Source organism: Clarias gariepinus, chromosome 21 (assembly GCF_024256425.1).
Source record: "Clarias gariepinus isolate MV-2021 ecotype Netherlands chromosome 21, CGAR_prim_01v2, whole genome shotgun sequence".
NCBI classification, from domain to species: Eukaryota; Metazoa; Chordata; class Actinopteri; order Siluriformes; family Clariidae; genus Clarias; species Clarias gariepinus.
Genome location: NC_071120.1, coordinates 26,222,896 through 26,238,675, shown reverse-complemented (window position 1 = coordinate 26,238,675; position 15,780 = coordinate 26,222,896). Strand labels below are relative to the sequence as shown.

Here is a 15,780-nt window from a genome sequence, read left to right as displayed (position 1 = left end):
GTTATTTTGTGCAATCAAAAGTCCCAGTTTGACGCTACACATAAACAGATAAAAAAATGAAAATGTTGTTTTTATCAGAGAAAGCAAATGATCATATACAACGAGCTGTATTTTTGTCTTATTAACTTCAAAAGAGAGAAATAAAAACAAGAGACTGGTGAGGAAATGACTGCTGGGAGCAGGAACTTGATTCATAAATGTTCCAAAGGAAAACAACAGTGATGGTAATTCTGCTTCATCAAGCCTTTTTATAAGAGCATGTCATTTTATTTTTGTAAGATTAATGTAAGATTTATTTCTTACATATTATAATTCATTATATATAAAAAACAAAACAAAATATATATTTGGGTGCATTTCTAATAAATTGTAATCAAATTACTTGTTTACAATGATATTTATTCATTCATCTTCTATACCACTATCTTGTTCAGGGGGCATGGAGCCTATCCCAGGAGGCTTAGGGCACGAGGCAGTATACACCCTGTACATGGTGCCAATCTATCACAGGGCACACATGCACACACCACACACTCATTCACACATTACGAGCAATTTGGGAACGCCAATTAACCTGAATTAGCATGATTTTGACCTGTGGGAGGAAACAGGAATACACAGAGGAAACCCACCAAGCACAGGGAGAACATGCAAAATCCATGCACACAAACCCGAGATGGAAATCGATCCCGGAACCTAGAGGTTACCATCACCGTGCCAGCAGTTTACAACATTAATAAAAAATAAAACCTGTTAAATGTAAATTATGTTTTCATATTAAGTATGAATCATTTAGGCAGGAAATGTTAATAATAATAATAATCATGATGATGATAAGTATTAATATTAGTAGTATTATTCATATTGATTTTATTATTATTGTTGTTGTTGTTGATATTCTTATTCTTATTATTCGACTTATTATTATAATTGCAATTTATGGTTTATGTCGTTGGTTAATTTTTTTCCCTAAATAATTTTTAATTTATTGTTTTTATTTTGTAAGAATTTTGTGTTTTTAATTTATTATTTATTTATGGTTTTGTACTGTGTCTTTTTATTGTTTACGATTCACTTGGACTTATAAAGATTGTTTTTTGTACAGCTTATAATTTTGTATTATTATTATTATTATAATCATCAATATTTTATTTTTGTTTAATTTGTATTATAAAAACAGTACACAGCAGTCTATAGCTATACAGAAACAATCTTTACACTTTCAGGAAAAAAATATTTAGAGAAAAAGAAAACCAGAAAACAAGCATATGTTATAATTTGTAACAAACAAGACACATGTTCTTTATTTTAAGGTGGACCAGATCTCTGTGAACTTTTCCAAGTTTGTATAAAAGAAGTAGATATTATTTCCAACAGATTTCTCCATATTTATTGATGTTTTTATGGCTTAGTTTGTGTTAAAAAAATAATAATAACAATAAATCAAAACATATTATTTATTGGAGTGTTAATACTAACTAAACACGTGCAGAAGAGAACTCTGCGGCTCCACCTTAAGACGGAGGAATGAAGCGGGTCAGGAAGATTTGGTGGGCGGGGATAAAAAGGTTTGGGACAAAAAAAAAATATATTACAACATCACGTGGTTGGAGATCAAAAGAAAAAGAGAGGAAGAGAAAAAAAAGGGAAAAATGTGCGAGCGGCAGGAGAGGAAAGAAGGGAAGAGGAGAGAAGGGAAGCAATGTAACGCGTGTGTCAGTCCTGCAGCTGCGAAACTGGGCTTTAAAGAGAGAGAAGTCACTGTTTCTGCCTGAGATTCCTCCACTTGTTTCAACTTCAAAAGAAACATTAAGGGGGGGAAAAAAGATACATTTGGGAAATTATGTTGCGCTTTGCACCGATCCAGCCGGCGAGATGATCATGATGTTAAGGATGGTGATGATCATGATGATCATGCTGTTGATGATGTTGATGGTGATGATGATGATGGTGGTGGTCGTGATGGTGTTTTTCTCCCCGAGAAGATCGCGATCAAGAGGAAAGGACCAGGTGTTCACCGTGCTGGAGCTTTTTCTTTGCTTCTTTCTCACCGTCTCGGCTAAGGACACGGCCTTCGTGGAGGTCGTGCTGTTCGAGTCGAGCTCGAACGGGGATTACACCACCTACACGACCGGGCTGCAGGGCCGCTTCTCCCGGGCCGGAGCCACCATCAGCGCCGAGGGAGAGATCGTACAAGTGCGTACTCGAGCACAGCATGCTCTGGTTTTCCCTTACGAGTTCCCGCTTCTGCTTTCTGCTTACTGTGTGTGTGTGTGTGTGTGTGTCTGATTCACTCCTTCTGAACAGCCGCGCAGGCTTTCTTCTCACTCACTTGGTTACTTTGTTTCTCACTTCAAAGCCTTCGTGTTCATAATTCACTGTTGTTTAGAAAACACTAGAATGAAATGGGAAACTTTGTACAACTACAACTGCTACTACTACTACTGTTGCTGCTTCTTCATTTGGCAGTGTGTGTGTCTGTGTGTGTTTCAACTTGTGTAGCCTCGTGTGCTTGCTTTCTCCAAAATCTCCTTCCTTCCATACAAGCACTCAGATTAGAAATTTTCCTGCTCTTAATTAGTTTCCCTTTCTGCTAAAAGTTCAGATTTTTTTTTTTTTTACAACTCCTCCTAAGCTAGTTGGAGAGAACCGTGTAGCTTAGCAGGTTGTTTTATGTCCACTTAAAATCCTCTGGGGTGTCTCCAAACTCCAAAACGTCCCCCTCCCCCCATGTCCAAAACATCTATCTGAACTTATATTCAGAAAAATGTGTTCCTGATTTTAGATTAAATTTTGTTGTTTCTAAGTGCAAGTTTACAGCTGCTGGAACTTACCTGAGCTAGTTTCTGGTTGTGTAAAGTTTCGTCCTTTCTGTTCTTCTTCTTCCATGGCTTAAAAATTCATTCAGAACACCTGTCCAAACTCTTTTACGCCTTTGTGAACATGCATTTAAAAACTTTACTGTTCCTCATTGCTGTTTAACTGTGTCCTAGTTTTAAAAACTTTACACCTTCTAAGTTTTTTGCTTGTTTTACTTGACTTTGTATCTTTCTTTCTACACTTAGCATCTTGTCCATACACGTAAAATCATTTGACCTCCCGTCATTCCCAAAAGATACCTCCTTTCATTCAAACCTTGAATTTTTTTCATTTATCATTAGTGAAGTATCAAAATGTCTTGAAGTGAATGAAGTTAAACAGCAAATTAAATACAAGTTCACAAAAGTTTCCAGCTCCTAAGTTACTAGTATGTTTTGGATCATTTTAGGATTCTAAATTCTGTTAAAATTATTTCTAAAGTCCATCCATGCTTTGTAAACTATTTCTATTTTTAATTCCCTCTTTTATACTTCTATTTTGACAAATTAAAAAACATTTCCCAGGTCCTAACGGATTTTTAACTTCGTTTCTCTGCCGCAAGTTTGCAGCTTTTAATAAAAAAAATTACATTATTAGCTAGTTTAAGGATGATGCGTAGTTTGTACATAACATTTCATTTATCCTAATTTCTGTATAACTTTGGTTATCTGTCACAAGTTCAAACAAAACTTTACAGCATTTAAGTTTTAAGCTGGTGTTGGGTTACTGTGTGGTTTTCCTTAGGCTTTTTTATGTACTTTTATTCAAAACTCTGATCTGAACCCTTTTCATTCTTCTGTAATTATAAAACATTTCATTGTTTAATTTTTGTTTAACTTGATTTTATTGTTGAGCAAAGTTTACAGCTCTTAATTGTTTGGGGAGTTTAGATCATTAAGTAACTTTCTTTAGATTTTGGTTGCTTTCTTTGCATTTGGAATAGTTTCTAACGTTCTTTCATGATTGCGTGTCTTTTGAAATATCTGTTTTAACTCCACACGAGGCTCAGGAATGTACAGCTAAAATGTTACAAGGAAATCATTTGGGGGTCTTAGTTTTTGCTTACTGTTTAGTTGGTGCTTCAGTTGGTTTCTATAAAAACTTAGTGCAGAAACTTTAGAGGAATGTTGGATACCGATTTCGTTAACACTTCTGTCTAACAAAATGGACAAATCTTTCAGTGTGCAATCACTGCTTTAGTTTTTCACTTGATTGCAAAAAGGTTTACATCTTCTAAACAGTCATTTTTTATTTGCTGTGTAGCTTTCTTTGTGCTCAAAAACATATGAGCTCATTCAGTTCTTTTTATGGTAAAGTTTGTAAATTCTATCGTTTAATCTACATTGTACAATATTCCAATTTTACTGGTCCAAAATTAGCAGCTAGATTTTATGCACTTTTTAAGCTTTCTTTACATAAAAGCATTTCTTAAGCTTTATTGACACACTTTTCTGCAAACATATTACAAAGTTTAGAGATTAAAATGTGCTAAAAATGCTGGCGATTTTTTTTATTTTTTATCCTAAAGTTTACTAATTTCAAGAACAACTTAATTAGAAGCTTGTTTATATATATTTGTGGTGTTTTTCTTCCTTTTTGTTTTTACTCCTTGTGACATTCTGTGCAAAATTTCAACATTATGTAGCTACAGTTTTTTACACTGTACATAATTTTAACAGTTTACAGAAAGAAGTGCAAGAATTATTTAAAGAAGTGTATTCTTCTTTATGCTAGATTATTAACATGTTACTGTTCGTTACATGGCAGTGTATTGCTAACTGTGACTTTGCGAACTCTATCCTTAATGTTGGCAGGTGTTAATATTTTCTAATTTTACTTAAAATATTGACATGAAAACAGTTTTTGTCCAAGTATTCTTTATTTGAATTTAGTGCGAATTTGGTGTAAACTTTCCACATTGTTTTTAAACAGTCATTGAACAAACTACTTATTGCTTATAGTTTTATCCCATTGATTTATCCCTTTCTTGTTGTGCCTGTGGTTATGACAAAGTCAGGAAAAATGACAGTTAATGTAATTTGTCTCTCTCTAAAGCTGGAAGGGCTCAGGATGTGTCAGGTTTTAGATTACTGTAATTGTAGATTGATTTTTGCCTCCTTGCCTACACATAATAATTACTTCAGCGCATTCAGGAAGGTCTAGCAAATTCGCACCGTCCTCCACGGTTTCTCTTTTGGCAGCGTCCAGTGTGGCATCAAAATACATCCTGATAGTCCTCCATTTAAAATTTGCGTTAAATCGCATTATTGGTTATTGGATTGGTTTGGAATTTGCCTCAGTAGTTATCCGAATCCCTGTAGAGCACTTTAGAAGTTGGAAGTGGTCTCCATCTTTAGTTGTAAAAATTATCGTCTGCCCAAATGACTAACATCTTTTAGGCAAAATCTACAGTCATCTGATCATTTTGCATTCCCTCAGATAGATTATCTCTTCCAGATAGGAATCTCCATACTTACTTGCTAAATTAGCAGGGGAACGAAAATTCTCCATCGTGATGGCTGATTGAAGAAATTGCTACAAATAGAAAGCCGCATTATATTCCAGTATGCCGCGATCATGCAGTGTTTGTTTCTATAGAAACAAACAAATGCATGGTTGATTGAGTATCTTTGGTTTCATAATAGGAAATCAATAAATACGCATGATCACATGACCATATTTGATGTGGTGGTCTGAACCTCCTGCAGAAACTCGTCTGTGCTTTTATTTAATTTAAAGTTTTTATCATGAGAAACTGTGTACCAAAATCATTCAGTAAAATTTTCAAGACGTCTATTCCTGATTTATGGCGCTTTTCTGAGAACATCTTCCCCCTAGGGCTCTTTATGTTTATGGGTGTAAAAGTTTGCTAATATAATAATTCTGAACATTGAGCTTGAGAATTTCATAGAAATCAGTCTGAACTTCTTAGAGAGCCGCATCTTGGATTTGGTGAAAGCATGATTAGTGGTCGCTTGAGGTGATGAAGGTGTCATAAAGGTGAGAGCCTGACTTAAAGGTGTATAACGGGTTTTTAGGTTTTCTTTCACAGCTAAATGACAAAACAATGAAAAAAAAAAAAAAACGCTTTTTGCTTGTCGGTATGCAGATGTAAAAATAGCACGATTGTCCACTATGTTCAGGTAAATAAAGTATAAAAAGTGTAAATGATGTGTAAATTTTTCATTGGTGTAGCTGACTTTTTAAAGTTCTACTCTACGGACTTGTATGGAAATGTGGAATGCGTGCGCGTTGCACAACTTTCGGGCACAGCGGAGCCTCGAGCAGTTTTTAGATTCAGTTTTAGAAGCGTTTTTAGAACCGTGATTATCTTCAGTGCTTCGGTCTGCGTCGGCCAATCAGCAGGAGCTGGTGGACGTTTGTGAAATATGGCCTAATTGCATGCCTCGAAGCAACCCTGCATTTGCTGGTCTGTGAAAGATCCACTTTGGAGCCGTCGCACATTTCTGCATTCTTTGCTTAGGCAGCCTCTCTGCTTTTTCGCCTTGACCTCATGCGGTCTGAATGAGAAGAATGAAAAATGTAGGGTTTTTTTCGCCTTTATATATTCATGACAGGCTACACCCAGATTTCACCAGCGTGTGATTTAAAAGTGGGATTGTTATGAGTGCAAGTCATATTCATCAAACTGGCATGCGGTCATCAGTGTTTGTGCGGCGCGGCCGTGGCGTGGAGGTGGCACGCCGCGTACGGAGCAGGATAAGGGGTTTTAGCGGTCGCAATATTTAGTCTAGTTGCGTATGTATTTAGCACGGACGGTTTGGTGCTGGCACTGAGCCAGGAGGCTGCGGCTTTACGTTGGAAAAGCCGCAGACGTTTAGGTTCGCTCTGGCTTCAGACACCGTTTAACATCGCGCTGGTCTCAGATTGTTAACTTTCATGGCATCTTGTCTGTGCTTTTTTTTTTTTTTTTTTTTTTTTATAAAATCAAAGAGAATTTTTTTTTGGTCTGCTCTTAAGACGGTCCATGTTTTTTTTCTTCTTCCACATCTGAACCATGGCTCCAGGAACGCTGAACACCTGGTACAGATGTGTGAGAAAAAAAGTTTTAGAGTTAAATCAAGGACCAAACCTCTCATAACTCTCAAACTAACAATCATTTAAAGGTTCCACATTAAACACTTCGCTGTCTCTAATCACAGTTTTGGAAGAGAAGGGTTATTATTTACCCAATGCATTACAGAATTAAAGAGGACCTTTTTCTATGAGTACTTATTTGTTTGGTTTATATTTCTCTTCATCATCATTTTTATTCATATTGAAAAAATTCATGAGCAGAGCTTGTAATTTTCTGTTACTTTATTAACAGTTACTGTTTCTAGTGGAGATGCTGCGTTCACACTTTAACCCCAAACACCTGATTGTGTATTGTGATGTATTTCATCATATCAGTTGCTAAAAAATTATATCTAATATTTCGATGATGTCTAGTGGGAGTTAGTTGGAACAAGCACAAGCACATTACATCAGTAAAGCTTATGTGTGGAAGAGCTTTGCAAAAAAAAAAATGCAACAAAACAGTGTGAATAACACTGGTAACATTGATTTAATACTTTATCAGGATTACAATGTGCTTTTATATAGAAATTGAGCTGAGCCGAATCATCCTATGACTTGCTGGATAGGGGATCGGTGCGGGAACGCTTCGAACCAAAACGCTGCTTCGGATTCCAGCTTGTCCGCTATAATGGACTATTTTACCCACAGTCACCCATCTTTTTATAAATGTTAGACGAAGAAGTGATACTCTCATAAAACACGAGTATTTGTCAATGATACAAGTGGTTTCTGTTTATTGCAAAAAGCTAGGGTATGTTATTATAAAAATCATCAATTTTAGACTGTTCAACATTTGCAAGTTTACTTAAATTATTTAAGAAGTTTGACTCGTTTCTGAATCGAAAACTTAACTTTCTTTTGACTGCTTCCGTAAAGGTTCTAGGATCCGCACACCCCATGGTGCAGTGTTTCTTATGCTAGATAAGCTCCGTATAAACTTGTATAAAGGTCTTAAATACCTGTTAAATACCCGTCAGTGTTTGGCTGTACTGCTGAATGTTAACCGTGATATAGGAGATGCAGGATTTTCACTTTGTTCGCATGGGAGAAGTAGCCTTTTCCCATCACTCCCTTCTACATAAAAGAAAAGGCACATTTTATTAGGTTTATTAGGTTTGGGTTTGTGGTGTTTGAAACAAAAATTTCATAAAAGGATGAGGATTTATTTGTTATACAATTGTTCACTTTATTTGACTTTTATAGACACAAGACACACACTTCCTTTTTTTTAAAACGTTTTTTTCTTTAAAACTCGCATGATGCGTAAGGAGTTGTGTGTTTTGTGCCTACTTAACCCCCCCCCTGCTATTTTGTCTTGCTGCAGTCAGATAAAGACCTACAGTCATTCAAATATCATATCGACAGAATGAGCTCAATTACCAAAAATGGTTTTGGGAAACAGACGTTTGGAAACTTTTTTTTTTTTTTTTTTTTTTTTTTTTTTCATTCTAGGTCCAACCCTTAGTGTAGTGTCAGAGCCAGAGCAAACAAACCATGCCATGTTCGCTTCCTTTGAACTCAGCGCAAATGCAAAAGCAACGTTTTGCCTGTTGACCCCTTGCTGCCTGAGAATTTGCCTTATAATAAATAACTGCTTAATTTACCAGCTGCATGCTCTTTCTATACTCCTGACAGTAAATAAACCCCTAGTATAAATTCTGTACTATACTATAAATTCTATAGTTAAGAAAAAAAAACACTTTATATTGCTGTACTAAGCTCTTTGCCTGGTTAGCATTACAATCATATTTAGCATTAAAGTTGATGCTTTGTTGTAGACTTAGATTTTTGTCCAATTTTAAATAAAACTTTGGTGGATCTCAAATTTAACAGTTATTATTTAGTTCATACAAAGACTAGGTGTAATTATACCTTATTATAGTTAAAATTATTTGTGTGAGAATATGTTATGGAACTGAATCATTACTAATAAACACCTCATAAAATGCACAGGCTTTATTTAATTTCTAAGCAAAATAATTGCTACAGTTAGACAGATAATTATTGTGCTTAATTAAAGTGCTTAACGAATTGCACTGCCAGGTGGGAAACGCAACACACGACCTGACTTTGTTTCATTAGCTCATTTGTGATATAATCACGATGAATCAACCTGCCTTTTTTCTAGCCTAGCTTTCATCCTTTGCGCTCCAGACTGGCTTGAGTCACTAATCTGTCAAACACTGTGTGTGCGTGTGTGCGCGTGCGCGCATGTTTGAAGTCCCTTGTATAAACAAGTGATATTTCATTAGCCGGCGTAGGCCTGGGCGGTGTGTGTGTGTGTGTGTGTGTGTGTGTGTGTGAGAGAGAGAGAGAGAGAGAGAGATGACACACAGTCATAAAAGCATTGTGGAGGAGGCCTGACTCATCTGTGTGCGCCAACTTGTTTTACCTGTGGCTAAATGACGCGCCCGAAATGCACCTGATGATCCTAGTAGCTTGTATTTCTCTCCCTCTGCTAGTTAACCCGAGTCGGATTTCAGTGCCAACCCTTGATTTCTCTTATTTCTTTATCAGACATAATTACAATTTTATAATTAGTTTTCAACATAACATAAGTTCAATACAGCATGGTTTTAAATCGATTGAAAGCAGCAGACACAACAATGTCAATTATTAAGAAAACATTTAGAAAATTATTAGTTATGCAAAATGTATTGCCTTCGTGCTTAATCTGTGACATTTTGCTTGAACACCAAGACAAAACAGAAGTCTATTATAGTGTACGTAGCAACACGTTAGCCTAAAAATCTTAACTGCGATAATTAACCATGTTGTGAGCTAACCTTAATTTGGAAAAAAAAATTAAACCCTAAACTGAAAAAAAAAAAAAGTTACGCATATGTTGAAAATAAAGTTAAGTGAAATTGTGTTGGTATTTTGATAGTTGGTTACATTTTTTTTTAGCTAGTCAGCACAAGCAGTCCTAGCTAATGCTTGCAAATCATCATCCAAGCTGTCCCTGATAAAATACTTCCCTCAGACTAGCATGTATAACTGTATTTTATGTCAAACATATTTCTATTTTACTATTTTATTTTACTTTTATTATACTTTTTTTTTAGTGTATGTGTAACCTTTTGCTTTACAAAAACAACAACAATAATAATAATAATAATAATAATTATATCTACGATCTTGGCTTTATCACAGTACATTTGGCTAAAAATTTCTGATAATTGTTCGAGTTGGGTAATTTTTCAGATAGCTAACACAAGGAGTTTCTAGCTAATTATAGCAAAAGTTAAACTGTTCCTCATAAAGTATTACTTCAGGTCAGCATTTATAATTGTATTGAACATATTTCCATATTGTCCCATTTTTAGTTAGTCTTTTGTTATTTTTTTGGTGTAATGGTTGTGTAATCTGCTTGTGTCCTATTGTTTGAACACAAAGTGAGAAAAGTGCAAATCAAGTTCAACATATGTATTTTTACCTTTTATTATTATTTATGTGGAGTTCCAGCTTTTTCTTCTGCTAGCTGTGCAAAGCTAATTGAAAAGCTAAAGCATAACCAACATTGGCAAATTTAAATTATAATTTGTTAAATAATTAAAGATGAATTGATTGTAATATTACTTATATGTAGTAATTATTTATTGATTGAAATTAGCAAGATTAGCACAATCCTGTTTATTTATTAGTTGTTTTTAGAAAAAGGCATTGTAAATTTATACTTTTGTAAACAATATCAGGGTGAGGTCATTATTTGTACATGATGATAATTGGTTATACAGATTTTATTGGTGCTTGGCACGTCAAAAAAAATCACCGTTCCTTTGAGTTTTTAAGGTCCCTTATTTTTAGCTGGCCATAAATCTATGTTTTTCTGAGTTTTTAGAAATTTGCGTTTATAAAAATAAGCTACACAAACAAGTAGCTTGCAGCTAAGCCGTGCCTAATTGTGCAAAGCTGTCCCACACTTCTTTGTTTCTAGTTTGGTGCTCAATAGCGTCAATAGGTGATTTAGCAGGGCCGGGTTGAGACAGCACTGGCTGCATCTGACTTTGATTTCCATCCGTAAAGATCCTAGACACAGAGAGACTGAGAGTGGAAGATGTAAGACGTGGCACTTCGACACGGCCATATGTAACTCATAGCAAGGAAATCAGGACTTCCTGTTTCTAAGCTCATCAGGGTGGTTTCCCATTTGGCTAATTTTGTAAAGAAAACAACTTGATATCGGAAAACACGATGAATTTGTGTTTTATTTGGAAAATTGTTTAGAATATAATCACCTTAGACTTTACTGGTAATATACATATATACATTATATCTTTTTTTTTTTTCTTTTGCCATTTTAACCAAATTTGACATCACAATTATGATGTTCTTTAAAAACTCTTCCAAATAGGAGGATGTAGTAAACGGATATAATTTCAACTAGTTAACACTCACCTAAGGCACTAACAATATCTTCTGCTTTCTTCCAAGATAAAATTTCTCTTTATACTTTTTCAACAAATTTATTTGTATGACAAGATGTGTTGAAATCACCAGGAAATTGAAAGAAGCAAACATCAAATGTATAGAATGGTCCGAGTAAACAATTGAGCCACTTCTTTGGAATTGTTACTTTATTAAGTATTTATGTATTTACCATGTACAAAACTTTATGCTTGTTGTGCTGTTAATGAAATGCATGCACTGTAAACATCTATATCTTCAATTGAAAATATTCTGAATTTTGTCGCATTTATCTAAAGTTTCTTAAAGATGCAACAAACTAAATATCAGATTATTAAGCTTCTTTCAAGACTTAAAGACAATTCAAGACAGATTTTGCTCATTAGGTGTAAATTTCTGTCTTCTGTCACTGTACTAAGAAAGTTACACTTAAGAATAGTAGCATTTGTATAAAAATTAGCTAAACATTAGGAATTTTAGATAAATTTAACTAGATAAGTTTCATCACTGCAAATAAATTAACCATTTTAACAAGTGGAATATTCATAAATCTAGCCAAACTATCTATACTTTCTTAAAATAAGTTTACAACAAACCAAATATAGGATTATTCAGCTTATTTTTTAGTAAAATGTTGCTACCTATTGCTTTTGATGATCAGTAGGTTGAACATATCTTTAGATAACCTCCCACATAAACAGATTGCGGGTCTGCTGGTGATTAGCAACTTCAGAAGAGAAATTCATTTAATTTCCGTCCGATATAGCCGTTTTTTGTTTCGTGGCATTATTTGATCAAATCATTGAACAAATGTTGATCTAAAATGGTTCCCTACAGTGGTGTCATTCTCATACCAACTGCAAAGTACATAAGTTGTGCTATGTATAGTGACCTACTGCTTCGTATCATGGGATTCTACTGGATGTTGTCCATTACAGTAAATGCCCCAAGCCAATACGCTATAAAGTGAAAAGCTGTGGTTTGAGAATGTGAAAATTAGGAATGAAAACAGCAGATTAGCCTGTCGTTCTGAATTAAAATGATGCCCATTAAAAAATAAAGCTAAACATAACCAGTTCTTTTTAATATGCTTTAGAAGGTTAAACGATTATCATGTTATAAACTTTAATTATATGTGTATAATGTATAGCTCCATCCAACGTAAAGCCAGAATTACGCAGCCCAAAGTTTGCTCAAGTTACGTGGTGCTAAATTAAGAGCATAATGAGCGTTTGGGTTGGTCTGAAGAGTCAGACTGCAGAGAGCGGGGCGAAAACGTTGAAAGCGCCGTGTCTGGGCTTTTTCCCGCTTCGTGGCAGCAGCTGTATATTGAGCCTTTCATATTCTAGCCAAAGTCATTTAAGTGTGTGTGTGTGTGTGTGTGTGTGTGTGTGTGTGTGTGTGTGTGTGTGTGTGTTCCCTCCTCCTCTGTGGGAAGCGAACAGATGAAACTGTTTTTGTCTTGTGCTTTGATCACTGTCATATTTCTCTTACCACTGTCTGACTCTCGCTTGTACTACGATCAAATGTGGTCATGTTTACAAAAATATTGCATTTAACCGATCCTCTGTTGTGGTATACGTGACGTCAAAAACAGTCCTAGCAGCTCCTATTTTGAAGCTCTGACGTTGCTCGATATGGATCTTCAGAATTTTGGTTAGCCGTCAATGCTAAATCTGTTTGCAGTGTCATTTTAGCTTAACTGAGTCTTTTCTTAGCAATTTCTCAAAATATCTGACATGGCATTTTAGCAGATTTTATTTTGTTTCCATGGTCACTACAAATATTATATTTTGTATGCAAATCCACTTTTGTGGTATCTGCAACCTCAAAAACATTTCTGACAGCTCAAAGTTCAAACGCTGTAATTTTTCAATATGGATCTCCTGAATTTTGGTTAGCCGTCAATGCTAAATCTGTTTGCACTGTCATTTCAGTTCAACTGAGGCTTTTCTTAGCAATTTATCAGCATTTCTAAGGTAAATGTTAGCATTTTAGCTTTTTTTTCCCCCCATGGTCACTCCAAATATTTTATCCAAACGATCCACTACTGGCAGATCAGAGTCTAAATGACATGACATTTTTCCAATATGGATCTTTAAAATTTGGGGTAGACATCAGTGCATCAAGTCAATACACTATTTTTCTATTTATTTATTTTAGTTTAACTGCGTCTTTTTGACAATGTCTCAACATATCAGAGGTAATTGTTAGCATTTTAGCTGATTTTTATATATATAATATATAAAATATATAATTTTTATATATAGATATTTTAGATATAATTTTTTTTTTTAACCCCCCCTTGTGGTATTTGTGACCTCAAACTTCTCTGACAGCTCAGAGTTTAAATACCTTGTCATTTCTCAATATGGATCTTTAGAATTTTGGTTTTAGCCATCACGAATCAACACGAATTACAGTGTTTTTTGTCATGTCTTTTCTATTTACAGTGTTTTTTATTATTATTTTTTATTTTAGCTTAACTGATTCTTTTTTTGCCAATTTATCAACATTTCAGGTAAATTTTTTTAAACAACTTTATTCCTTTTTTTGTGGTATTTGTGACGAATTTTGGTTAGCGGTCAATGCTAAATCTGTTTCCTCTGTCATCTTTGCTTACGTGAGTATTTTCTTTGTAACAAATCAGCATATTTGAAGTAATTGTTAGCATTCTAGACACTTCTATTAAATTTTTTATTGTTAACATTTAACAGAAACACTATTTAGTAAAAAAACAAAAACATAATAGATAATGGATAGATTACACAGAATGGCTTAATCCTTAGCCTCAGTTGGTCTGAGGTGTCTCAAACAAGTTGTTAGCCATCAATGCTATTTCCTGTCCTACTGTGTTGTTTTAGTTTAACTGAGATTTTTCTTGGCAATGTACCAGTGTCTGAGGTAAATGTTAGCATTCTAGATGCTTCCAGTCAGAATTTGTTACGTCATAACTGCATGAAATGGTGTATTTACAATGTCATCATTAATTGCAATATCAATATTTTATCACCATACAGTATAACCTCTTTCTTTTATTCATCAGACTGTTTCTTTCTGTTTTTATTTCCCAGTATGTAACTTTTTTTTATTTTCCAATGTATTTTGTCTTAATTTGTGTCAGTCTGTTTTTCTTTCTTTCTTTTTGTTTTTTTCTTTGTGTTTTTGTTCCACCTTCCTGTCTTTCAGTTTGACTTTCTGTATGTCTTTGGCTGTATCTTTGTCTTTTTTTTTCTTTCTTACTTTTTCTGTCTTTCTGTATTACTATCTTTTTATCCTCCTTTTTTTTCTTAGTCTTTCTTCATTTCTGTCTTTATTTCTTGTCTCCTTTATTCTTTCTTTTTTTTTTTTTTTCTTGCTTTTTTCTGCCTCCTGCCTATATATTCTATATAACATGCGCACACACAGTCGTCTCATTCTATATCTACCTCACTTTTTTTTTTTTTTTTTTGTCTGCAACTCTCTCTGTCTCTGTATAAACAGCGTTGTGTTGGGAAACGGTAATGCTCTTGTCTCTCGGGGCTTTACAGCTGCTTTGTTGTCGGACAAGAATGTGCTGACGGACGGACCGAGTCTCAGATGCAGCCTTTTTTTTTGTGTGTGTCTGTCATTTTCTCTTTACATTCCCTTAACTCTCACTTTGTTCTTTTTTCTTACACATGCTTCTCATAGCAGTTCTCCTTTTTTTTTCACTTCATTCTTTTTGGCTTCCACTCATGTGTGTCTGTGAAGTAGCGTCTTATCACGCTGTCTCGAAAACACGCTGGGGTCAAAGTATTCAGTCTCCTTGAGTGAACAGCCTCACTCTTGCGTAAGCTTTGAAGCATGCGTCGATAATAAACGGTCATATCACAATTCTTTTTTTTTTATATCAATGTTTACAATTTTACAATTCCAACTAAAAAAAGTTGAGTATGATGGAACAACACACAAAGTAGATGCAAGCACACACACACACACACACACACACACACACACACACACACACACACACACACACTTTCCTGAATGCTGTTTACCCAAGCAGCCTACTCCCGAATGGAATGCAGGGTTGTGTCTATATAATTGATTATGCAGAATAATATAATTGTTCTAACAAGTATAATTGAACTTGCTGTACTAAATTATAATAAGAAGTAATTATCATTAATTGTTAGCCTGTAGCTAAAACTTCAAAGCTTAAAGTTAACCCTTACAGGTTACACAGGAATCCCATGTGATGCACATTGTAGAAAAACATATTACATCAAATGCATGTATCTATATGCAAATAATTTTATATATATATATCGTGATTGGTTCTGAACAAGTGAGTGACTTAGCTAAAAAATTTGAGCGTACATGTTATGTTCCTCACTAGCGACGTTTGGTATAGAACTTATAATGCTGATTAGTTAATGATGAATTTCATGAATTAACTATGACATTCAGGAA

General features: G+C 34.7%; 1 protein-coding gene across 1 annotated transcript in view; it reads left to right on the top strand.

Moving 5' to 3' along the window:
• The first annotated feature begins 1,462 nt into the window (after positions 1-1,462).
• znrf3 (zinc and ring finger 3) overlaps positions 1,463-15,780 on the top strand; it is a 67,555-nt gene continuing 53,237 nt past the window's right edge. The window contains exon 1 of the mRNA XM_053481687.1: positions 1,463-2,196. Within this exon, the coding sequence (XP_053337662.1) occupies positions 1,528-2,196 (669 nt within the window). The 5' untranslated portion in view covers positions 1,463-1,527. The remainder of the gene's footprint in view (positions 2,197-15,780) is intronic.